The 24,681-nt window shown below is 42.8% G+C and overlaps 1 protein-coding gene across 1 annotated transcript in view; it reads left to right on the top strand.

The window, feature by feature from the left end:
- Window positions 1-24,210, top strand: part of KCNK9 (potassium two pore domain channel subfamily K member 9) — a 70,788-nt gene extending 46,578 nt beyond the window's left edge. The window contains exon 2 of the mRNA XM_027684497.1: window positions 22,891-24,210. Coding sequence (XP_027540298.1) covers window positions 22,938-23,732 — 795 coding nt within the window. The 5' untranslated portion in view covers window positions 22,891-22,937 and the 3' untranslated portion in view covers window positions 23,733-24,210. The remainder of the gene's footprint in view (window positions 1-22,890) is intronic.
- The last annotated feature ends 471 nt before the right edge of the window (window positions 24,211-24,681 follow it).

Genomic DNA, 24,681 nt, shown 5'->3' with positions numbered 1-24,681 from the left:
CCCCCTATAGTGCTGCAGGGATTTGTTGTGACCCAAAGGCAGGACCTGACACGTGGCCGTGTTGAGAATCTGTCATGGTTTAACCCAATTTGGCAACTAAGTACCATGCAGCTGCTCAGTACCCCCTGCTCCTGCCACCCCAGTGGGGAGGGAAATTAAGGAAAAAAGCCAAACATCATGGGTTGGGATAAGAACACTTTAATAATTGAAGCAAAATGAAATATAATAACGACACCAATCATAATAACAGCTACAATAATAATAAAAATTGAAATGAAGTTACAATTATTGCAATTGTAAATGTAATGAAATGGAGAGGAGAAGAGAAATGGCACTAAATATAAGCAAGGGATGCACAACACCATTGCTCACCGTCCACTGACTGATGCTCAGCCAGTCCCTGAGCAGTGACCAGTGCCAACAATTTATGTACTGGGCAGGATGTTCTGTGGTAGGGAATATCTCTTCGGCCAGTTTGAGTCACCTGTCCTGGCCGTGCTTCCTCCCAGCTTCTTGTGCACCTGCTCACTGGCAGAGCATGAAGACATTGAAAAGTCCTTGACTTAGGGTAAATGCTATTTAACAACAATTAAACATCAGCATGTTATCAACATTATTCTCATACTAAATCCAAAACACAGCACTGTACCAGCTACTAGGAAGAAAATTAACTCTATCCCAGCTGAAACAAGGACAGAACCTCCTACTGTTGGCCTCGGTCCATCTATCCAGATCCTCTGCAGATCCCTCTGCAGAGTCTTCCTGCCCTCCAGCAGATCAACATTCCGACCCAACTGGGTTTTATCTGCAAACTTACTGATGGTACACTCAGTCAGGTTGTCCAGATCGTTGACAAAGATATTAAACAGGACTGGCACCAATACTGAGCTTTGGGGAACCCCACTAGTGACCAGTTGCCAACTAGAGGTGGCTCCATTCAGCGCCACTCTCTGGGCCCAGCCATCCAGCCAGTTTTGCACTCAGCAAAGAGCACACCTGTCCAAGTTTATAGACTGTGCCCAAATATGTATAATATACTGTCTACTGTAAATAATTGATGTGGTATGCTATATATTACATGTATAATATATATCTGATATATTAGAATATAGTATGCCCAAATAATTTCAAATGGCTTTAGTCCCACAGATGCCTGTGCTCCCACCTCAAATTCAGAACCAGAGACTGTTCTGCTCCCAGGCAGTTTTAGCATGACTTGGCAATTAGCATCTCTGCTCTTCTGCCAAAAGCAAGGTATGGACTTGGGAACACACCAGGATCTGTGACCTGGACATGTACCTGCCTTTGGGATGGAAGGGTGCCTGAAAAGACTGAGGCTAACCTGGATCTGGTGGTGTTGCCAGGGGGTGGACCCGCTACTTTATCCTCAGAATGGGACCATCCAGATATTTTCAGCAGCTCCAGCTCAGTAGTACTGCGTAGCACCTCTTTCTGGAGAGTAGAAAGGTGTCTTGGTGGCCAACTCTGCACATTCCTTGGCCCAAGGCAGTGGCCAAAGTCAATGCAGTATAAGACTGAATCTCTCAGGATGTGTCCTAGCACCATGGCAAACTCAGGCAGAGACAAGTTTAAACAGGAGGATACAGTGGAGCAGTTTCAAAGGAAATTTGGATTCAGTTCTGTGCTTAAAATGTGGTAAATTGGGACTAATGACAATCAGGGGAATTAAATGCAAGAACAGCCCAGGCCCTTGTGATCTCCACTGCTGAGAATTGTGAATGAAATCATTCTCTGGGATGCTTCAGTGTAAGAAAAGCGCTTCCTTGTTTCCATACTATTTGTATCTGCTGGCACTGGCCTGTTGGAATGCAGCTCTGGATCTGCTTTGTGTCAGCAGGATGGAGCCCCTTGAAAGGGGCTGGCAGCCCCCCAAAGACACCTTCTATATAGTTAGGGGTGTTTGGTGACCAGGCAAATTTTCCCAGTGCTCCAACTTTACTTTTTGGTGGTATCAGTCATAGACCCCTCCTTTACTGCGGGTATGTTCATAACTTGCTGTTTGGCTTATCTCATTCCTGACATCCTGCTTCTGTCCCAATAATGGAAACATTAATTAAAATCAGCCCTACTGTGGGGAGCTCCACATGTGCTTGCAGGAATGGGATGTCTCTCCTGCAAGGCTTTGGCACCTCTGCCAGTTGCCCAACCACTGTCCTTTGTCTGCAGCCTGCTGAGATCTGAGATTCTTCATTTTCATGAGGGATTCCCTGTGGAGCATGTTAATTAATCTCACTGAAGTGTAACAATAAACACACCTGCAATTTATTTATTTCTGATATAAGGATATTAAGTTTCTACATTTGAGGATGTGGGGAGTTGTCCAGAACTTGTTACCAGTTCTCTATCCCAGTAACTGGTTCTATCTGGACTTTGCCTGAGCATTAATTTAATTCCTTTCTGCTGAAAACAAATTCAACATATTATTCTAATGTATAGCTCATCCTCATCTTCCACATGTTACCCAGCTGCTTTCTTTCCTTACAGATCTAAAGAACCATCTTCTATTGTTTTAATGTCCATTAGGCAATTCTCGTATTATTCCTACATATGGCAACCCAGCAGACATGGATTTGTTGATTTATCCCTTTCCTACTCCTTTTAAATGTCCCTGACAAATCTTCCCTTGCAATAAGTATTATAGTAATATTGAAATAAGTTGCAAGATGTATTGCAATAAGCATTATTGTACTCTAATCTTGGTATTCTTTGTGCATTTGTTATGGAGAAATCTCAAACTGCTTTTTTATCATCTCAACATTCTTAACACCAAGTGACTCAGTTACTAATCCCTTTAGTTTTTCACCCTTGTGCTTCAGAAATTAAGGGCTTTGATACCTGCTTTTGCTTATCCTTCTTTTAATTTCAACAATAGTAGGGAACATTTGATCAAACACTTTTCCATAGTATCCTCACTGTTGATCTAAACCAAGTCTAAAATAGAATTGCTTTTTGCTGGGAAAAAAATCAATTGCCTATTACATTCAGGAAGGCCTGACCTCAAATATCACTCATAACAGTAATTCTCCACCTGCCATCTAGAAAATTGCAAAATGACACATTTCTCAGTATTTATCTTTCTAATAATTTCCAAGAGATCTCATGTCGTGTCTGGATCCAGTGGCAGAGATCTGTAACAGTATCCTAGAAAATTAATTATATTCAGATTGATCCTGTTATGAGCATGGTCTCGTTATTTAAACCCAGGCAAGCCACCATGTTATGCACCTGCACTGAAGTTTCGCCATTACTGCTTTTATTTCTCTCTCAGATCATAACCCCCAGTCCTGTGTACTGATCGTATCATGTTCCTGTTATCACAGAAAGACTCTGTTTTGCATCTGGTACCAGGAATTCTTGTTCTTCCAAGCATCCACGTTACATATCTGCCATTTTCAGAGGGCAAGTTTTCCTCATCTTTTTATTTCTTTCTCACTTTCCCCTTTTTTTCTCTCTTTCTTCATATCCTCCTTTTGCTTTTTCACCTCTTTGTTCTGGTCATATAACCTCTTTCTCATACCCTTTCCCATCTCATGTTATTTTGCTCTCCCCTCCTTTTTTCTCCTGTCTCACTGTGATATAACACCCATGTCCTTATGAATCCATTTGTTCTTCTCTCCCTACTAGTCAAAGCCCTGCACACAATGACACTTGCTATCTCTGCTGACCATTTAACTGTTTTGCTGGTATTCCCAAATCCTGATGATTTTTACACTGAACTTCCCACTCCAGGCTACAAAAAGTGGAGGAGGAAGATGATGAGTACAGCCTGGGAAATGGAGGACAGGGTGTAAGAGCTGAGAGATGATGAGGAGAGGGGCATGAGAAGAGGCTGGAAGGTATTGAGGGGAAGAGGAGTAGGGAAAAGGGAAATTAAGAAAGTTTGGGAGGAACCGTGGTGTTCAGGATTGGCTAATAAGAGCTGTTCAGGCATCCAAATCATGCTGGAGATGGTACCATGGCCAAGCCAAGCTCCAGCTCTGTGCTGTGTTGCATTTCAGGTGGGGGCCTCTTCTCCCTGGCAACTACCAATAGGACAAGGGGAAACTGGTTGCCCCAGGGAAGGTTCAGGTTGGATATTAGGAAAAGTTTCTTCACTGAAAGAGTGGTTAAACACTTGAATAGGCTCCCCTGGGGAGTGGTGGAGTCATCATCTGTGGAAATGTTCAGAAAATGAGTAGACATGGCACTTTGCGATATGGTTTACTGGACACGGTCAGAGGTTGGATTTGATGACCTCAGAGGTCTTTTCCAACCTTAATGATTCTTTGGCTGTGGGTGGATGAGGAAAAAGATCTGTGCTGAACAAGATTCACGTGTAAACCTTGTGTGGGTTGTCAAGAGTTGAATCCAGTTCCCAGAGGACGTGTTATCACTGTGTAATGGTTTGCGTGCCTGGGACACATGGCCTTGACAGACTCCAGAGGACTACAGATCTTGCCCTAAAGCTAGTGCCTCATGATTCTATGATTCTGCCTGCAACAAAAGGGAAAGAAAGTGGGTAAAAAGCAAAGAGGAGCCGGTGATGAAAAGAAAGGAATGACAGAGGACTGAGAGTTATAAAATGTGCAGAATGGGCATGTGGTGAAAGATGGATCCTTCTGGTTCCCCTGAATGTCTCTCTCATGGTGGGAAGCCATTGTTCTCCCCTCCAGATTCCACCTGGTCTTTGGGGATGCTGGCACCATACTGACATTCCCTTGACTGCTGCACCCTTATGGACTCTGCCCAGCTGAGGCTTCAGCGCTCATTCCCTCAATCAGCATCGGCAGCACTGGCAACAGCAGCAAAGTACCAGGGTCAGCTGCTGGCAAACTGCTATAGTTAAATAACAAAACAACAACAAAAAGAATTTATATACATAAGAAAAGGAAAATGAAGCAATGATGGGTTGGGCAATTAAACTAAAAGCATTTGAGAGTGTAATCCAGCTCTCTCTATCAATAATTCAGGAGTCCAAGATCAGTCTAATTGATTGAACACCTTCCATAGTAGTCAGCCACTAATAAGACAAATGAAATGTCTTTTTTATTGTCAAATCTCCATCTCACATTTGCTAAGGCAAAATCCTGCAGGGCTTTTCATTTCGGGAGCTTGGGTATTTTTTTCTCTTGATGGAGATAAATTGAAGGCCAGCGTCTGTTTTTAAGCAGCAGTAAATTAAGCCTGTCTGCTCCTTTGGCTGTGGGTGGGTGGAGAAACAAGAGCTGTGCTGAACAGGATTCACATGTAAACCTTGTGTGGGTTGTCAAAAGTTGAACCCAGTTCCCAGAGGATGTGTTATCACTGTGTAATGATTTGAGTGCCTAGGATACTTGGCCTTGACAGACTCCAGAGGACTACAGATCTTACCCAAAAGCTGATGTCTCTTACCCCCATTCCTCTAAAGAAGAACCACATTAGGATCCTTGGTTTCCTCATGGTGATATTGATACTTACCTTTTGACATGGCATAGGTGTTTAAAAGGGGCTGAGCAATTATTTTACCTTTCCAATTTACGTGAGCAAACCCCATTACAGGTTGTGTGTGGGGGAGATGTGTGGGTTGAAACTGGTTTATGTTTTATAACTTTCTTCCAAATCATGCCAGTGATTTGGGTGACTTCTGTGGCATGCCTAGCAAATTTCCTTGATTTTATTTCCTCTGGACTGTATCACTGAGGCAGGGAGTGGTGAGGGGGCGATTGCCCCAGCAGGATGGATCTTGTGGACACCAGCTGCAGAGCATTGCCTAACCTTAATCAAAAGCTGATTTGAAGAAGAGGTAAAGCTTGACCTGCCACTGATATACACACAAGTGCCTATCTGCATGGTGTAAATCTATGTGTGAGCAAGGCTTCATTAAGCTCAGATACTCACCAGTTATGCCAACACATCCTCTTGTATGCACAGAGGCTCTGGGGCTGGATTTTTAGCCAATATAAATCAAAATAGCTCCTCAGGGCATTCTGCTGACTGATATGAGCCAAAGATCAGCCCTGGGGTGAGGAAAGAGCTCTGATTCCAACGTGTGTGTGTGTGTGCATTTAATTAGGAAAGACCACAAGCTGTGTGTGTGCTCTGGAGTATGCACTGAGTTAACGTGATGTGGCACAAGTAACCTCCTGAGCAAACCCAAAATCTGGAGATCTGGTAGTGACTTTCCTCATTTCCTATTATTACATGTCCTTCCCCACAGCTTGGATGGGGAGGGAGAGAAGGAGGCAAAGTGCCTGAGAGATTAGTTTTGCCTGTATTACCTCTGAAACATTATATAATGTATTTGAATGCTTGATCTAGCTAAGGAGTAGCTGTTTTACTTCCTAATCCAATAACTTCCTGATGTCTGTCTCCTCTTAGCTTTGCTCTAGCCTGACTGCACAAATACCATTTAATTGTGTCCTTGTGGAAAATAAAGGCCAGTAGCTTTGCCAAGAAGGTCTAATTTTATAATGCCCTGTGCCAGAATTATTCTTGATGGCAAAGATAAGGCTGATGGTTCATAGTTGGCAATTATCATGGGAGACCTGTTGCACAGGGTGGTTACAGGCAACAAAATTCCCTTGAATACTGGGCATTGGCTATGGAGGCAGGTGTTTGCTATAGTTAAGACAGAAGAGAATGAAGAAAACAGCAGATGGGAACAAAAGAAAGTGGGCGAGGGAGAGGAGGAAAATAGAACCAAAAAAAAGGCAATAACAGCAAATGAAAACAACTAGGGTGAAGACATGAGAACGACATGGGTGAGATGTATAGACAGAGCAGGCAAAGAAGAGGAAAGGATATGGCCAACAAAAGGAAGAGGGTGTGGAAATGAAATAGAAAGGAACTGATGAGAGAATTAGGCCAGTGAGTACAGAAGTCTATCTGAGATTCAGTGTAGCCAAAGAAAATATTTTTGGGGTTTTTTTGAAGGACATTTTCAGCCTCTATCTTTAGGCCATGTGCCACCTATCTGCCTGGTAAGAAAAGCAACTTGGTTGCACAGTAGATGAGCTGGTGTTTACTGGAGTCTTCTTCCTGGGACAGGTCCTTTGAAGCTGAGATGCAGTCCTCTGCAGAGATAAGTGAAACATTGCCAGGTTTATAATGCTGCTGTTGCTACACAGCCAGGAAGCCAGAAGTCTTCAAAACTCAGGAACAGCTTCAGCCTTAGTGTGAGCTCTTGAAGCTGCTGACAACAGCTCTATCAAACTGCTTATGGTTTTGAAAGGCAAATAAGATCCATCAGCGAATTAAGGAGCAAGTCTGGAAGTGAAGTTGTTACTTCCAAGACCTATAAGCGACCAAGCAAGCAAATATAAAATAGTTATTGATCTATATTTGGTTTATGTAGCAAGGTTTTGGTAGCCACGGGCTGCAGGGGTGGCTTCTGTGAGAAAACACTGGAAACTGCCCTCATGTTGGACAGAGTCAGCTCCAGCCAGCTCCAAGAAGGACTCACCATGGCCAAAGCTGAGCCCATCAGCAGTGCTGGTGACACGCCTCTGATATATTTAGGAAAAGATAAAAATATTTAATAAAGGGTAAGAAAGGGTAAAACAAACTCCTCTGTGAGAGAGGAGTGAGAATATGTGAGAGGAACAGCTCTGCAGGCACTCAGGTCAGTGGAGAAGGAGGAGGAGGAGATGCTCCAGGCATCAGAGCTGAGACACCCCTGCAGCCTGTGGTGCAGCCCATGGTGAGGCAGCTCTGCCCCTGCAGCCCATCAAGGTCCATGGTGGAGCAGAGATCCACCTGCAGCCCATGGAGGACCAGGCCAGAGCAGATAATCCACCCTGAAGACTTTGGAGAACCCCATGCTGGAACAGAAGGATTTGCCCTGAAGGAAGCTGCAGCCCTTGGCAAACACACACAGGAACAAACTCCTGACAGGAATGGAAGCTCATGGAGAGGAGCCCATGCTGGAGCAGGTTTGCTGGCAGGACCTGTGGCCCATGGGGGACCCACATTGGAGAAGTCTCTTCCTGAAGGACTGCACCCCATGGAAAGGATCCACACTGTAGCAGTTCTTGAAGAACTGCAGCCTGTGGGAAGGACCCATATTGGAGCAGTTTGGTAAGGACTATGTCCTGTGGGAGGAACCCCATGCTGGGTCAGGGGAGTGTAAGGAAGAAGGAGTGGCAGAGATGAAGTGTTATGGACTAACCACAACCCCCATTCCACCCCCTGTGCCAAATGGGGAGGGGAGGAGGAGAGAGAAAGTCAACAATGAAGGACTGGAGTTGAGAATGGGAAGAAGGGAGAAGTAGGGAGAGGGGTTTTTAGTTTTGCCTTTTTTTCTCACTGTCCCATCTGATAGTAATTGGCAATAAATTAAATTAGTCTTTGCTAAGTTGAGTGTGTTTTTGATGGTAACTCTTGAGCAATCAAATTGTCCTCATCTCAAGCCACAAATTTTTCAGTCCTACTTCTTCCCCCTGCCCTGTTGATGGAGGGGAAGTGAGAGACCAACTTTGTGGCCAGCCAAGGTCAAAGCACCACATGATTATAGATTCTGATTCCCAGAAATGTGCGGTTCAGGAAGCTTGACTTCCACAAAACTGTGTTAATATCCTTATTGAGAGTCCAAAATTGAGTGTGTGTTTGCAACTCTGATCCCAGACTAAGGAGTGTGAGATGATAAATAAATCCCACTGTAAATGCAGGACCCTGGTGGCCTAGTGGTTAGCGTGCAGGACTTTCACTGCTGCGACCACGGGTTCGATTCCCTGGTCTCCTGGCCTGATGGAGGTCGTTAGCCCTGTGTGGCCATCCATCTATGAGAAGGACACTCTAAACAAACCTACGTCCTGAGGACCTCACTGCCATTGTCCAAGCTTGCTTGGCCCCGGCAGATGAACCTTAGGATTAAAGGGTGGGCTCAGTTCAGCGCAGGCTGTGTCTCACCTAAAAAATTCATTGCGCAGGCTGGAAAGGTAAAAAGACCTTTCCCCAAAATCTTCGTTCGCGAAGATGGGCCATTATTATTAAATGCAGGACATACATGGGAGAAGTAGTGCAATGGAGGGTCCTTACGTTTTATAGGCAGAAACTCCAGTGGACCCTCAGCTGCGTTGCTCCTTATTTATATAAGCTTCAAAGCTTGCAAGTGAAGCTGAAACAGAAACTTAAATCATGATACGAATAGTTCTGGATGATGTTAGCCAGGGTTTTGTTCAAAGAAGTTTCAAATAGGACAAGGGGGAAGGCCTTTAAACTGAAAGAGAGTAGACTTAAACTAGGTATTAGGAAGACATTTTCCACTGTGAGGGTGGGAAGGCACTGGAACAGGTTACCCAGAGAAGTTGTGGTTACCCAGAGAAGTTGTGGTTACCCCATCCCTGGAAGTGTTGAAGGCCAGGTTCTACGTGGCCCTGAGCAACCTGTTCCACCAGGATATTCCACCTGGTCTGGTGGAATATCCCCTGCCCATGGCAGGAGGTTGGAACTGGGTGATCTTTACAGTCCCTTCTAACCCAAACCATTCTGTGATTTTATGAAATAACCCTCCTAATGGGTTTTCTCTGTTGTTGAATAGACTAATAACTTCTCTCACTACAAGGCCCTTTTAGGAGGGGGGATATTAGTCTTAGTCTTAGTCTGATCTGTATTCTTCATGACTAGGCCCTCTCTCACTCTGGTATCCATGTTTGGAAAGTGCAGATGGTAATTCCCTGTGTCAGAGCAGAATTATGAATAGTCAGGGACCATCTCATATGTCATTTACACAGCCCCTACCACTGCGGGGTCTTGGATGACAATAGAGGTTTACAGGTATAAAACCTGTGCAAATGATGGTTATGACTGCTCAGAAATGTCACATGAAGTATTTTGTCAGTCTGATTTGTTGAGCTACTCCTCCTTGTATGGAGGAGTTCAGTGATGAAATAGAATGAAAAACAGCAGTTATGATATTAAAATAATATAGTAGATCACTGTTTTCCACCCAGCAAAAATAAATGGTGAGGAGTTTGAAGAAGTTTTGCTAAGTGACTTCCCATTACTTCCAACTCAGTTTGACTATTCCTGTTGGCTGGGAATAGAAAACTGAAGTGATGGATGGCTCTGATTATGCCTAGTCAGGTGCATTAAATGGTGTCTCACTCTACTGCCTCCTGCAATCTTGACTGTTGGTGTGCTTATCAGGGCTGATGGGGAAAAGGTAGATGTCTGTAAACAGTAAAGGAATAAAAGGGGAGGCGAAAGATCTCAGATTCATCTCAGCAAAAGGATTTGTTGGGCACTGGAAATGTGTTGAGGAGATTAAACTGATCTGCTTTTAGAATAACTAATTGGAATGTGTCTGTCAGCTTCAAGACTCAGTAGTGCACATGAACCCCATCCTGCTTTTCATGGGTCACTTGGTGGAGAGATGCTTGCAGTATATGGAAAGCTTCTTTTTAGCATCCATCTGTTTAATGCTAACATGGAGCTTAGCTCAACTGCTTGTCTCTGGTTAAATCATGAGCTCATGTGTACTTGAGTTACAGTGCTGTGAGTCCATAGAAACCAAGCAAAATTACTCTATTTTCATCAGTGGGAGACAAAATAAGATCCCATGGATTTTTAGCTACGAACTGAGGACAGGTAGGTTTGAGATGCAATACTTCATTTCAGGTTTTGTGTCAGTCCTTTATACAACATCTGTCTAAAATTGCATGAAATACTACTCAAAGTCTGTGTAAATGCAGCATTGAATTTCTGTGGTTCTGTATCTAAATTTGGGTTGTTGATGTAAGAAGAAAATTGAATTCAAGCTGGAAGGGTGCAAAATGCTATGAAAGTGGCACTGTCTAATGCAACAGACTACAGAGGCTGGTTTATTCCTCCTAGGGGAAAAAAAACCCCAAAGCAGGCTGGTAAGATAAGGCTGATCTTTATTAGTCTGTGGGAGTAGGGAAAACAAACTGGGAGGATTGCTGTTTGAGCTAAGGACTCTTATGGAAAGAATCAGACCATGAACAAGTTTGGATTGAAAATAGGAAGACTTCTATCAGTAAGAGCAGTGAGTTTAGGGACAGCCTTACAGCTTGATGAGAGGAGATGGAAGCCCTAACTGGGGTGTATCTCCATCTTTTTAAGACAGAGATTTTCAATGCACATGAACTCAAGTTCTGAGTTTAATATCTCTTAGGCTTAAGTTCCTAAAACACCTGTCTTTCCTTGAACGGTTTCTGATGGCTGGAACAGCATTGAGTGAGAAATGCCTCTGCTTTTGTTGTGTTGGGGAAAGGTGCCGAGGTCTCATGCTCCTGGTGTGTTCTTCTGTGAGATCAAAACTGATATCAGAAGAAAGGATGAGGTGGCTTCATTTGAAAGTTCCATCCCAGTGAGTTAGGCTGGTCTGGCTCCAGAGGTGTAATTACCCTGATACTGCAATTCCAGCAAATCTCCCGCTAGACAACCCTGAACAATGTTGCAAAGCTTTGACCTTCATGTTTTAGCTCAGCTCTTCTTCTTTCAGAGTACAAGGACAAATGTGCCTCAGAGTTAGTGCAGGCTCAATGGAAAACTGAACAGGACAGCACTGTCGGGCAATATATTTCCATTAATTTTTTGGTTTCAACTTCAAAAAATGCTTTCTCAATCAGAATTGAACTTCTTCCTTCACAGAAGTTTTGATTGAATGATTTCTGTTTTTCAAAGACAATTGACAGAACACACTTAAAATTTGTAAAGGAAAATTGATAAATCTCTTTTAGCTTGCATTTTCAAGCATAAGGAATTTTTTGGGGTATAAAAACAAGAGAAATAGACTCAACCCAAATCATTTGAGCATTTTTTTTTCTTTATTTTGAATGTAGTACATGTGCCTGGTTTGATGAAATCTGTCTATAAATCCGGTTGAATCACTGCTCATCCTATATGTGATGTAATGGGGGAAACTATGACAGACTCCACTTGCTTTGGCTGTTGGATCACTGAAGCCAGGTTTCAATTAATGAAGCTGCTGCAAAATTGGAGTGTCTACAGGGAAAATAGCCTTGGCCAAAACTGCATCCAGCCAGATTCAGAAGACATTTGTGGGGGTGTTTTTTTCAGAGAAAGGTACAATAAATGCTGTACAGAAGTCTATGATTGCAAAGATCTAGAAGCATGAAAATTTGTGTCCATCTGGCTAATTCCTTACTGCGGTCATTAAGGGTTAGAGAATGACAAGCAAAGGAGAGGGAAGAAGAATTCTTGGTTCTTCCACACTTGACTGTTGACCTGCCAAGACAGAGATTACCCTGGAAGAAATAGTTTTATATCTGTGTAGCTTTGTCTAGATCACAGCTTTATCTGTTTTAGTAAAGTCGAGTCTCGTAATTGGTTTGCTGGCAAGTTTTTCTAGCAGGCACTGAACCTAAGCACAGTGGGAATAATCAACCCTTCCTTTAGCTGCCCTTTTGGATAAAGAAAGTCCTGGTTTCTCAATAGCAGGAAGCAGAATCTGCTGAAAATACCATGAACCTGTTAGTATTTTCTAAAAGTTTGAAAAATATCCTTGGTTTTTAGTTCTGCATGGGAAAAATCTGCAGTAGATACAGCACAAAATTGAAACAGATATGTGAGCAAGCTCATGGCAGGGTGTCTGTGCTCTTCTGTGTCTCTTAGTTGCGTAGAGGGGAGAGTTGTAGAAGGCAAAACGCAATTGCTTCAGTGAAAACACATCTGAACCACTTCCATAAGTGTCACCGTGGGTCTCTTGCTGGGTGTGCTGTGTTTTACCGGACCAACTCTGACAGCATTTGATGTTACACAGATTTATGACCATTTCTCTGTGAACTGCACTGGATGGTGACATCACAGGTTCAGAGGACATGGTTGCTACGTCATTAGTGATTTCAGTCGCTCTGCTCTGTGCTGGCCTTTGGTAACATTTGTTTAACAGGGTTTTTGTTGAGATCCAACTTCTCAAGCCCTGGCAGTGTCAGAATGAGAGCTGAGAGCAGAATCCTCTTAACCCTGTGAAGACTCAGACCTGGTAGTTGGAAAAGAACTAACCTTTTGAACAAAGCAAAATCACAGATTTCTCTTGCCCCTTTTCTGTCATCACAGCATAGAAGAAACCCATTAATTTTCAGCCTTTTGTTAAGGTGTGAGCCCTTGCGCTTCTTCCTGATGTATTTTCCCCTGATCCCTCAGAGGGCTGTTTGGATCATCCTGACGACTCTGCAGGTGGAGTCCTTCATCTTCCCCCCTTATGTAGAGGTCTCAGATCATTGCCAATAGACTATGAGCAACAAAAATCAGTTACAGAAAACTATTAAAACTGCCCGAGAAGGCCATTTATAGAGGGAATTAAGGAAAAACCATGCTTATTGCAATTATGTCCATGGAGTAGAAAAAGCCTTTGTGATGTAAAGAAATGACAACATCAGGAAAGGTTTGCCATACAATGAGGACATAATGTTATAGTGATGGCCGGTGACACTTACAAATGCAAAAAGGATAATATTTTGCAGTTCAGGGAATTGATAAACCTGCTACCATAGTCAAGGATAGACAAGGATAAGGTCTAGCAAATATCCTGAAAGTTTCTGAGGAGCAGGAGTGATCTCAGACAAGCGCAATAAAAGTGATCACATAAGGAGCTGTTTCTGCAGAGACAAAATCTGAATCTGGGTATATGTTGTAAAACACCTATTGTCTTCCTGGCTGCAGGACTCTCCCCCAAAAAGACCTCTGTTTATAGCTAATGTTGACTAAGAGATGAAGCAGTGACTACCTCCAAGAAGTGTAAAGGAGTGAGTAATGATGGAGGGAAATGGGGTGTGTTGTATTAAGGGCTATAAAAGAACACTGTGATAAAAGGCAGCATAGAAAAATACAGGCTGTGTATCAAAAAAGAACTTCCTAATAGCTGGATCTGCTAGACAGGGGAATAATTTCCTAAGGGAGAGAGCAAAAACCCTGTTATTTCAATCATTTAAACAAAACTGGACAAAGCCCTGGAGAATATATTGTAAGGAACAATCATATGCCATCCCCTGGGAATGCATAACATGACCTGATAAAAGTCTTTTCCTAGCGGTTGTTACGATTTGCTTCAGATTGAGAACTTGTTCTGGGCATGATTTGTTTTGGGACTAGATGTGATGTGAGCCTCAGGTCAGTCCTCTGATTGACTTAGAGAACCAAGCAGAGAGGAGGAAAGGGAGGAAAGGAGTGTAGGGCCAGTCAAAAATAGAACACGTGGGAAAATATTGACTCAGAAGTCAACTGCCAATGGCTACCCAACTGGAAATCCAGCACAGAGATGCTGTTAGTTTTGGGAGGAATCAGGAAATGGTACACTAGAAACACATTCCAAATCATTGCTGTTTTCAGTACTTGTCTCCTCATAGAGCTGGAGAGGAACCTCTCCTCTCTTTCCAGCCTCTTTTCTGAAACAGAAGAAGTCACAGGGATGATCAGAGTTAATGTTATATCTGGACAAAATGAACGGGCAAGTTTTGGCATCCTGGATTTTCTGGGAGGTGGTACACCAGGTGGAAATTACCTCACATGCTCTGTCATCTTATTCAAAGGAGTTGCCAGTGACTGCAGACATCTCCTATCTAAGCAGTTAAAGCAGAGGCTAATTTCAACAAGAGGAGGTTTGAGACAATCAGGTCTTCTGTGTCATATAGATGAGCAGGAAGACTGTGATTTCATGTGACCTTTTGAAGATTTCCACTTTCCCCTCATTTACCTTTTTAGTAAAACTCTTTATAGTGTAAATTTTACACAGGAAAAAAAAGGCGGAAATGTTCACATGCAAAAGAAAGAAGATAACAAACACAGGCAAACACAGAAGTCTCCAATATTCTGGAGACTTAAAGCAAGGATTTTCAAATTCTGTCTTTTGCTAGAAACACGTCATTCCTTGAGCAACAGCAGTAGTCAAGCCTGGTTTCCTGTGAACTCCAAGCCATCCCGCAGTTCTATTTACCCTGATTTGCATCTTCATCCTTGCAGGCAGACAGGTATTCCAGCACATGTTGTTTTACAAGGAGATGGAGATGTCTTATTCCTGCAGTTCTCTCCCATGCCTCTACATTCCACCCCACCTTGTAGGACTTCCAGTCCCTGTTTCTTTCCTGTAACTGTCCAGAGAAAGAGCTGATCATATTGCAGCTGAGACTGCACTATGTGTGTGTGGACTTTTAGGCCATTTTATGTGTATTCACAGATTGGCGAGATGGCAGGCCCAGCAGAACAGATCACTATCAAGTTCACATTACAGCTTCTTCTAAGTGGTGGAAATTAGTGAGCAGCTTCAAAGCTATTGTGGAGGAAAGACAGATGGACAGAGATATAAACATAGATGGTTTATCCTTATTGAGAAATGAGAAAAACCCCAGAACTAATTAAAAAAAGAAAAGTTTTTTATGTCTTAGTTTAAACTTGTAAACCTATTCCTTAATGCCGTAACCCAGTGGGTATCTGAAAGGGCCAAATGTTGTGACCAAATCTATGTTTTTGCATTAGGCAGAAGCAATAGGTCTCAAAATGGAGGAGCTGTGTCCTGTTGGGGTCTAAGTTCAGGAGGACTACAAGATATTTTCCAGGAGAAGCAAAGGAGTCCCCAGGTCTCTTCACCTGAGAGAGTGTGGAACTGCTTGGGCACAAGCCTCTGACAGCTGTGTGACTGAATAAGCAGCACTTCCAACTACTCTGCCTCAATGAACTGATTAGATTTGTGTCCTCACCTCCCCGTGTAGGCATCCAAGAGGGAAGAGGAGAGGCCATCCCCTGTACATGTTAGCAGTGGAGTCCAGGTGGGGAAAGAGGAGGAAAGCTCAGTCTAAGCAGTCTGAGAACTTCTGAAACACAGTTCTACAACTTGTCCCATGAACATGACCTTACTGAGAGCCTCACTGGGCCTGGGACACATTATTTGCCTGTGAGAATCCAAAGAAAATCTCCTCGAGGAGGTCAAATCCTTGCAGGGAATGCCTGACTGTATTGTATGTGATCCCCAGCTGAAACCAGCCAAAGCTGAAGTCCCAGCTTATACGCTGAATCAGAAATGAACATGGCCATGTTTCACTAAATTGCTGCCTTTGGATCCCTATAATTTAGATGTGTAGGAAACATACTGTCTTTCCAAACTACACCCCCAAGATGACTACACAAATAGCTGGCACACCAGGCAGCCTCAGTTCTTGCTCCATCAAGGCTGGAAGAATTCAGGGCTGTGTTCTTTAGCAGTTGTCCAAGCACTCCTGGTACTTTTCCTGTGGTTGAATCTTCCAATGGAACATGGTTTAGCCACATCTGATAATGGTCAGGGGTGGGAATTTATGCCAACAGGCAGTTTGGGTGACGCACAGCATTCATCATGTTGGTGTTTACTGCAACTTGGTGTGTCTGGAAGAGAAGCTATGGGAAAAAATTGCCATGAGTAATGCTCCAGAAAGGGCGGTTCAGGTTCCATAACAAAGGAGATAATGTGTGGTGGCTACAGATGAAGCAGGATGAGAGGCTGTGCTGATCTTGTTGAGGGATGTAGGATCTGAGGTTGCACATGGGGCACATAATTATTCCTCTCCCATGATGTCCCTGTCTTCACAACAAGGGATGATTATTGCTGTGTGTTCCTGTAGGGAGCCACGTGCCACGCTTTTTCCTGACATCAGAGGCTGTCTATTGAGCATGGAAGGGGAAGATGTTTTTGAGGATGGAAAACTCTCTGCGAAACTCAGAGAGATGGTTCAGCTGATGGGCTGCAGTGAAATCAACTGACAAGGGAATGAAAGAAAAAGGAGGTCCTGGAGATGTTTGAGGGAAAAGGTAGCAGGATCTGGGGAGAGATCAGACATGTGGGAGGGAGAAGAGGGAGCAGTCAGCAGCACTCATGTGCCAGGAGACTGGTGTAGTTACGCAGCATCTTTCAGCTGGGTAACAGCAGCATCCATGATGCACTCTTGATTTCCTTACAGGAGAAAACCATGTTCCTGGTAAATGAGTTACTACCAGTTACTTAGGTGAAGTATTTCCCTCATCCCTACTGAAACCTCTTTCATCTGCACCACAAAGGCCATGTTGTTTCTTCTCCCTGAAAGCACAAGAAGCAAATCCAGCAGAGAGACAGCTCTGATCTTTGTGGCGGTTTCTCTGACGTAGACGAACCTCTGAAGTGAAGTGTGTGACATCAGGAAGATGTTTTAATCTGAATTATGCTTGCCCATCTAAATAACAGGTGCCATCATCCTCTCTTCATTATCTCCCAGCCAGGGCTGCTGCCAGCATGAGTAAGAAGGGTTTGAGTCACAGGGATCGAGAAGTTAATTTCTTTCCGGAGACTGTTGTCAGGCCTAAATGTCCATCACAGGGATGAATGATGCGTAGATAAATGAGGGAAGAAACCTCCTCCTAAGAGAAATAAAGCATCCCTCATGAATAACACAGAGCATTGCTCTGAGATTCAAGATATCTAAGACCTGTTGTACATTGAATGAGAATGTGAATGAGGCTTGGCTGCTCTGCAGCTACACACTGGCCTGAGTGTGACCTATAACTAACTTACCACTGCCACTTTTAATTTTTATTTTTTAACACTGACTATGTATTTGGCCTGGTACTAATGCACATTTAGAAACAAACCTCTCTCAATCCTGACAGAGCTTAATGTAGATAAACACTCAGAAAACCCACTCAGGCTCCATCTATGCTGCTAAGCAGAGCAGGGCCTGTGTTTTGTAACACATAGAGGCCAACAGAGATGCCATGGAGAAGGCCAGTAACAGCTAAACACATGTAGTTTTCCAGTGTGGTGCTTAGTTGCAGTTGTCCCTGGCCAGTGTCAACCTTCATGGATAGATCAGGCATGGACTTTGTCTGGGACAGTGCTGGTTATTCCAGGGTGAAGTCATAATGGGAACTGTGCTGATGATTTAAGAGTGAGGCATCATGGGTTGGTAGTGGAATTCATCCTCAGAATCATAGAATTGTTAAGGCTGGGAAAGATGTTTAAGATCACGAAGTCCAACTGTCAACGCAGCACCACTTAAAGACATTAAACCATGTCCTCAAGTGCCGCATCCACATTTTTTTGAACATTCCACCACTTCCCTGGGTAATCTGTTCCAATGCTATACATCCCTTTCCATGAAGTAGTTTTCTCTAGTATCTAACCTAAACCTCCCCTGGCAGGACTTCAGGCCAGTTTAGTTTTCTAGAGTAGATACTGCCTTGCAGTGCTGGAGATGGTTACTGTGTAGATGCAACACACTGAAAGTATTCAGAATTTTTTCCCATTATATTTTATTTTTGTTATGGATTGACTTATTCTGGGCAGTCTACATCATTGCAGTAGCATGAAATTGTTTATCAAGACCCTTTTTGCCCCAGAAGCAGAGTGTTATTCCAGAGATTCTGTGTTGGAGGACAAGGCAGATGTTGCAGACCTGTCTGTACCCTGCAGCTGAGTGTGGTGCAAAGATCACTGATGTAGATCTAAGCAAGCTGGTCTGTCCACATGAGGCTACAGAGTGCCAGGGATACTTGCTTAGGGCCTGAACGCAACGCAGCATTTTTCTTGATAAAATGTCTATAAAATCATGAGTGGCACAAAGAACGGAAATAGGGAATGATTGTTCCTCGTCTCTTCCATAGAGGGGGACATAGCACTACCATCAGTTGATAGTAATGAAAGAGAAGTAAAGAAGCAATGGCAGGTGTTTTAAAGAACACGTGGTTGATCCATGAACCTTCTTGCCACAGGATGTTGCAGGTGCAGGAGGTTCATACACATTGAAGGGACAATGCCCAAGCACGATGGAAGAGAAATCCATTGTGTGTTACTAAAATCAGCCAAACCTTTCTGACTTAGGAAATCCCCGAGCACCAAATAATGAAGCTGGGTATATGAATTTGTGGGGAAAAAAATCACGTGTATGTATACTATTCTTATACTCTTTCTCAGCCATCTGCTTGTGGTCACTCTTGGATTCAGGGTAACTGTGCACTGTGTTCCTCTGCACATTCTGGTAGTGGGCTGGTACCCCAGCACAATGTCCCTTTACAAGAAAGAGAAAGCTGATGGGGTTGTTCCTCCAAATGGACCTCACAGAGATTGTAATGAGGAGTTTCACTCTGTGCCTTGTCTAAAAGGCACCATGGAAAAATAAGCTTTGAAGAAGGTTGAGTGGGTTTTCCTCAGACTTCCAAGGCTACACTCTGGCAAACAAGTAAATAATATTCGTTTTTTCTTCTAGAATCACATGTAGATGAACACAGTCTTTGAGAGTTTTCCATCAGAGAATGGACAAGGCCTGGAAAAATCAAAGGCAGGGAAGACCCCAACAGAGTACCCATTTGGTGTAAGCCCTTACAGTCTGATTCTTTTCCTCCCTTGCCTATATCTTCCTGCAGTTCTGCTTGAATTCTGTACCCCAGCCATTCCATGACTGGGGGGAGATGGCTTTTATGGTGTATTGGTGCTCCACAGTCCAGAACTGGAGTAACACTCTGAGACACGACATTTCTTCTTGCCAAGCTGTTCTTCTTGGTGCCAACCCAGATAAGCTCTGTCATGAAAGCCTAAGGAGCTGGGAGGGGTTATAAAAGATAGAGAACTAATGACATTGCTTCCAATCTAGGTGAGAGTGATTTAGTCTGTCCTTGATCACTCAAATTACATCTCATTAAATATCAGGCAAACCTGCCTGCTATGGTCACACTGCTGTACTGTGGGAACCTCGGCAAACTCTACTAGAGTAGTACAGACAGTGTTTACCTAGGTGTGGTCCAATGAAGAACTCCATCTATACCTTTCCCACTATTATCTCAGCTTGTCAGGGGATGCATTTCCTATACTCAATTCTAAGGTCTTCTATTCAATCTTTCTTCTTCACCACAGAAGAGAAAGAAAACCTGATGTCACACTTAACCTTTCCATTTCTCTTTAAACCTTGTGTTTCTTATGGATGACACAGAGTCATCTCTTTATACTCTGCTAAAGGGCAGGGGCATTCATGAAGAGGATATTAGGATGAATTCAGGTAGCTGGGATCTGCTTCCAAGGCAGTTGCTTCTGCTTCTGCCTTTACTTGACGCAAGTAAAACCCAGCTACTTGGAGACTGACCCCATGAACTGTGTCCTTTCCCAGTGTTAATGATCCCTTGTGCCCCTCTTCCTCTGGCAATAACCGGCCTTCCCATTTTTCCCGGAGGCAGTTTCTGATGTTAAGAAGACAGTGGTTTGTTCTAGATTTGAAATTAATTGAATTTCAGAGAGCGTTAACTACTGCAGTTTGCTTTCCATGAGTTACTCTGTATATTGCTGGATAGATTCCATAATGCTTAAGTAATGGAGAGTTAAGTCTTTCTTTGGTGTATTTCCCCTTGTATTTCCTTATTTCAGAGAGTTGAAGGCAATGACTAAGGTGCCTATTCCTTAAAACCGTGTTGCATAGGAGAAATATGTGACTCTGATCCTCTTACATGAGTCTATTTCTAAAGTCTTATTCCAGCTTCATGAATAAAGTCCTTTCTTCACCCCAGATTCATGTTGAGAAAACAGTAAAATAGACATTTATCTGATATTGGGGAAAGTGAGAATGACTTGGGGCAGAATAGAAATCAAAATTTCTGGATATTCTATCTACTTACGTGAATTGGAGGGAAATTAAAGCCTGCTGGTGTCTGTGCTTCCCTATATGTAACACAGGGATATGGTTATATTCCTATCTTATGGGATATATAATTACAAAATCTGTGACCAATCTTAGAAATTCAATTGTGAGATAGTGTGTAAGCACATAATATTAATGTTTTATAATCTCCCTAAAATGTCTCTGGGGATATCTTTAATGAGAGGGATATAGTGATATCAAAAGAAATCTTTTTTCACCCCAATCATTTTTTTAGAACCCAAAGTGAAACTTGTTTCCACCAACTGCTATCTCTGCAACCATCTGGAAAATCACATTTTCTGAAGCTTTCCTTCTCTTTATCATCTGTAACTAAAGCTATAAAATGGGAAGATGTTCCTGGTTTAATTAACACCCCTGTAGTTCAAAAGCTGATCTTAGTAATGAGAGGCAATTATAGGCTTTATTGAGGGACAGTCAGGTAGAACTAACCCATCATCAATCTATTGAAGACACTTCCCTTTCCAGGTAATTTGGAAACTGCTTTTCATGATGAACAGGCTACCTGACTCAATACAACAGGTGAATCTCTTTCTTTTGTAACCTGAAAAAAGAACCTCCTATTTTGAGTTCTGTGCTTCTTTTGTAAATTCATTTTTTACATCCCACCCGTCTGTCAACAACTAGCAACTGAGCTATGGAAATACCTGTTGCTTTTTGGGGGGAATTCTTGTCTGGCTTTCTTGTTTTATTTTCCTTGTCCCCTGTTACTTTACATTTTAAAGGTTACCTTGTGTTCATGTTTTAGTTCTAGTTAAAACTGCAGACTCTGTGGTGCATCTACATTGTGAGGGGTATGCAGGGTTCTGGTTCCCGGACTCAAAAATGATGTGGTAGAGCTACGGAAGATCCAGACAAGGACACTGAAATGTTCCAGGGAATGTGACTTCTGGTATATGAATTGAAATGGTTGTGTCTTCGGTTCAGACAGGAAAAAACTGAAAGCAGAGATAAAGCTGAGTTTAGCTGAAGCCATGAAGGTGGTAGATAAGGTAAATGTAGAACTTCAGTACTGGAAATAAGGGACACTAGCTGAAACAAGGAGATCTGCTTGAAATTATAAAATACCTTTTTTACATTGCAGATAGTGAACTTCTGGAATTTGTTGCCACAGGAGATTGAGGAGGTGTGCAGTGTCAACAGTTTCAAAAAAGGATTAGACAAATTCAGAGCAGCAGATATATTAGATATATTAGTCTTGAATTGACTTCTGTCCCAAGATTTCTATTATAATGATTGTTGAGAAATAGTTGTCTACTGAGAATAGCTTATTGACTGTTTTAGACACCTCTGTGTACATGAGAGGAGCTACCTTTTTGAGGTATATTATTTCTACTCACAGACTTTAAAGGGACTCTAGGTAGTTGTACCCACATGGTCAATGCATGTCCAGGTGGGTCCCAGCCATCCCATTTTGGAGACTTTGGTACCATACCTCAGAATCTCAGCTATAAGGAATGCAGATTTTTAAAGCAGTGTGATATGAAAAAGTGATATTATGAGTTCAAAACAGACCCCCACTTATGGTTTGTTTTAGAATAAAGGCTTAGCTATGATTTTGTCATCAGTAAACTATGCTGTAAAATGTGGTACATCCTCTTTCCTGGATTAGTTTAACATCCTGATGAAATTGCCTTTGCAATTCTGTCAAAGCTGCAAAACTATGGAACAAGATGATAAGTTGTTTATTCTTCAGTAATGAAAGACAGAAAAAAACATTAAATCCCTGAACTTCTATGGTGTTCCAGCAATGACTTTCATGAGGTGTCAAGGAGAAAGGCTTATTCAGTATGGAAGAGTTTGAAAAGGTTCGTGCATCTGTGGATGTTGTAACTCCACACTATCAGCAGACACAGAACTTGAATGCCATGAGTGTACTCTGGTTTTGGAACAGGGCAACTACTCTCAAAAACACAATGGGAAAGTCCATCTATTTCCAAAGTTTCCACTATTGCATGTGATACAGGACAGACATGAAACTTCTTCAGTGAATTAATGTGATATAATGTTGTTTAGGAGACTGAACATTATTTGAGGTAGGAGAGATTACCCATTCTTTCCTCTTTCCCATTTCTGTGTGAACAAATTTGTTGTCTTGTGTCTTGTTTACTTCAGACACAGGATGTGGGGGAGGAGGTATCAGAAGATCGTGTGACTGCAGTGTTCCTGTAGCTTTGGATCTGGCTGTGGCATCAGAGCCTCTGTGATTCACGTGGCTTGTGTGAAGGGGGAACTGTGGTCATCACCTGCCTTGCTGACTGTGCTGTGTTTTCATCCCCCCTCCCAGGTTACGGACATGCTGCCCCAGGGACGGACGCGGGGAAGGCCTTTTGCATGTTCTACGCAGTCCTGGGGATCCCACTGACACTCGTCATGTTCCAGAGCCTGGGCGAGCGCATGAACACCTTCGTCAAGTACCTCTTGAAACGCATCAAAAAGTGCTGTGGGATGAGGAGCACCGAGGTCTCCATGGAAAACATGGTCACTGTGGGTTTCTTCTCCTGCATGGGGACACTCTGCATTGGAGCAGCAGCTTTTTCCCAGTATGAGGAATGGAGCTTTTTCCATGCTTACTATTACTGCTTTATAACATTGACTACGATAGGGTTTGGAGACTATGTGGCCCTGCAGACCAAAGGGGCCCTTCAAAAGAAGCCTCTCTACGTGGCTTTTAGCTTTATGTACATTCTAGTGGGGTTGACAGTCATTGGGGCATTTCTAAATCTGGTTGTTCTCAGGTTCTTGACCATGAACAGTGAGGATGAGAGGCGGGATGCCGAGGAACGGGCGTCCCTGGCAGGGAACCGCAACAGCATGATTATCCACATCCAAGAGGACTCCCAGCATGGTCGGCCAAGGTACAAGGCCGAAGTAACAGACCTTCAGTCAGTTTGTTCCTGCATGTGTTACAGGTCCCACGAGTACACCAGCCGGGTGGTGTCCCACCAAAATTCTTTCAGCTCAAAGCTGAACCCCCAGTACTTTCACTCCATCTCTTACAAGATAGAGGAGATCTCGCCAAGCACATTAAAAAACAGCCTTTTCCCGTCTCCTGTCAGCTCCATCTCACCTGGGTTGCACAGCTTTACAGATAACCACAGGCTGATGAAACGGCGAAAGTCCATTTAAAGGGATTTGTCTTTTGCTTTCCTTGTTTTCCCCAGTTCTTCTCTGTTGTTTTGGGTTTTTTTGTTCCTTGAGTGAGACAGAGTGAGGCCAAAGGGAGTAGAGCAAGCCAGTCCTCCTCTGAGACTCAGCTCTTGAGCATGAAGCATGGATTATTACTGTTCCAGCAAAGTATGCCTTACATTACCCCCTCGGTGGATGTCAGAGGATTCAAGGTGACGTGAAGTGGGTACCAAATCCAAAGTTGCACACACAGCTGGGAGCCTTCATGTGCCACTGGCACTCCTGACCTAACAAACTTTTTTTCCTCACAAGCAGGTTGCAGTGTGGGTGTGTGCTTTGCGTGTGTGTCGGGTGTGTGTGCGTGTGTGTGTGCGTGAGCAATTCCACAACTAGTGCCATGTGACAAAAATTAAAGCATCAGGTATTATTTTTTTTTTTTGCCCTTGAAGCAATTGTGTTCCAGCCTGCTTTTTAGATTGCTTCCAAAAGGAAAGGGGGGGGGGGGGGGGGAGCCAATTTGTTTTGGGGTTTTTTTGCCAAGACGAGCATGCGCCATAAGCAGTCAATATACCAGATGTATCATGATAAATTTTTTAATGCTAGATTTTAGATTGTATTAACATTTAAAAAAGGCAGGAAAAGATGGATCATTTTAGCTTGCCAGTTCAAAATTAAAAAAAAAAAATAAAGCATGCACTTTGTAAAACTGGTATGCATAATAAAAACACAAGAAAAACTAGCAATGGAATTAATAATCAAAAGCAAATAATCCTATTGATTTAACTATATTTAATTTTAAAATTTTCAACTGTTCCAACAATTTGCAAGTGGAATTTTTAAGATAATTTGGGAGAATTGTTGGAACAAAAGAGTGTATTTTGTTATTTTAATTTTATTTATAAATTATTATTATTATTATTATTATTATTATTATTATTATTATTATTAT

Source organism: Neopelma chrysocephalum, unplaced genomic scaffold, assembly GCF_003984885.1.
Source record: "Neopelma chrysocephalum unplaced genomic scaffold, ASM398488v2 Primary Assembly neopelma1_66, whole genome shotgun sequence".
NCBI lineage: Eukaryota > Metazoa > Chordata > Aves > Passeriformes > Pipridae > Neopelma > Neopelma chrysocephalum.
The sequence above is the reverse complement of the archived record's forward strand: the minus strand, read 5'-3'. Positions and strand labels throughout refer to the sequence as shown.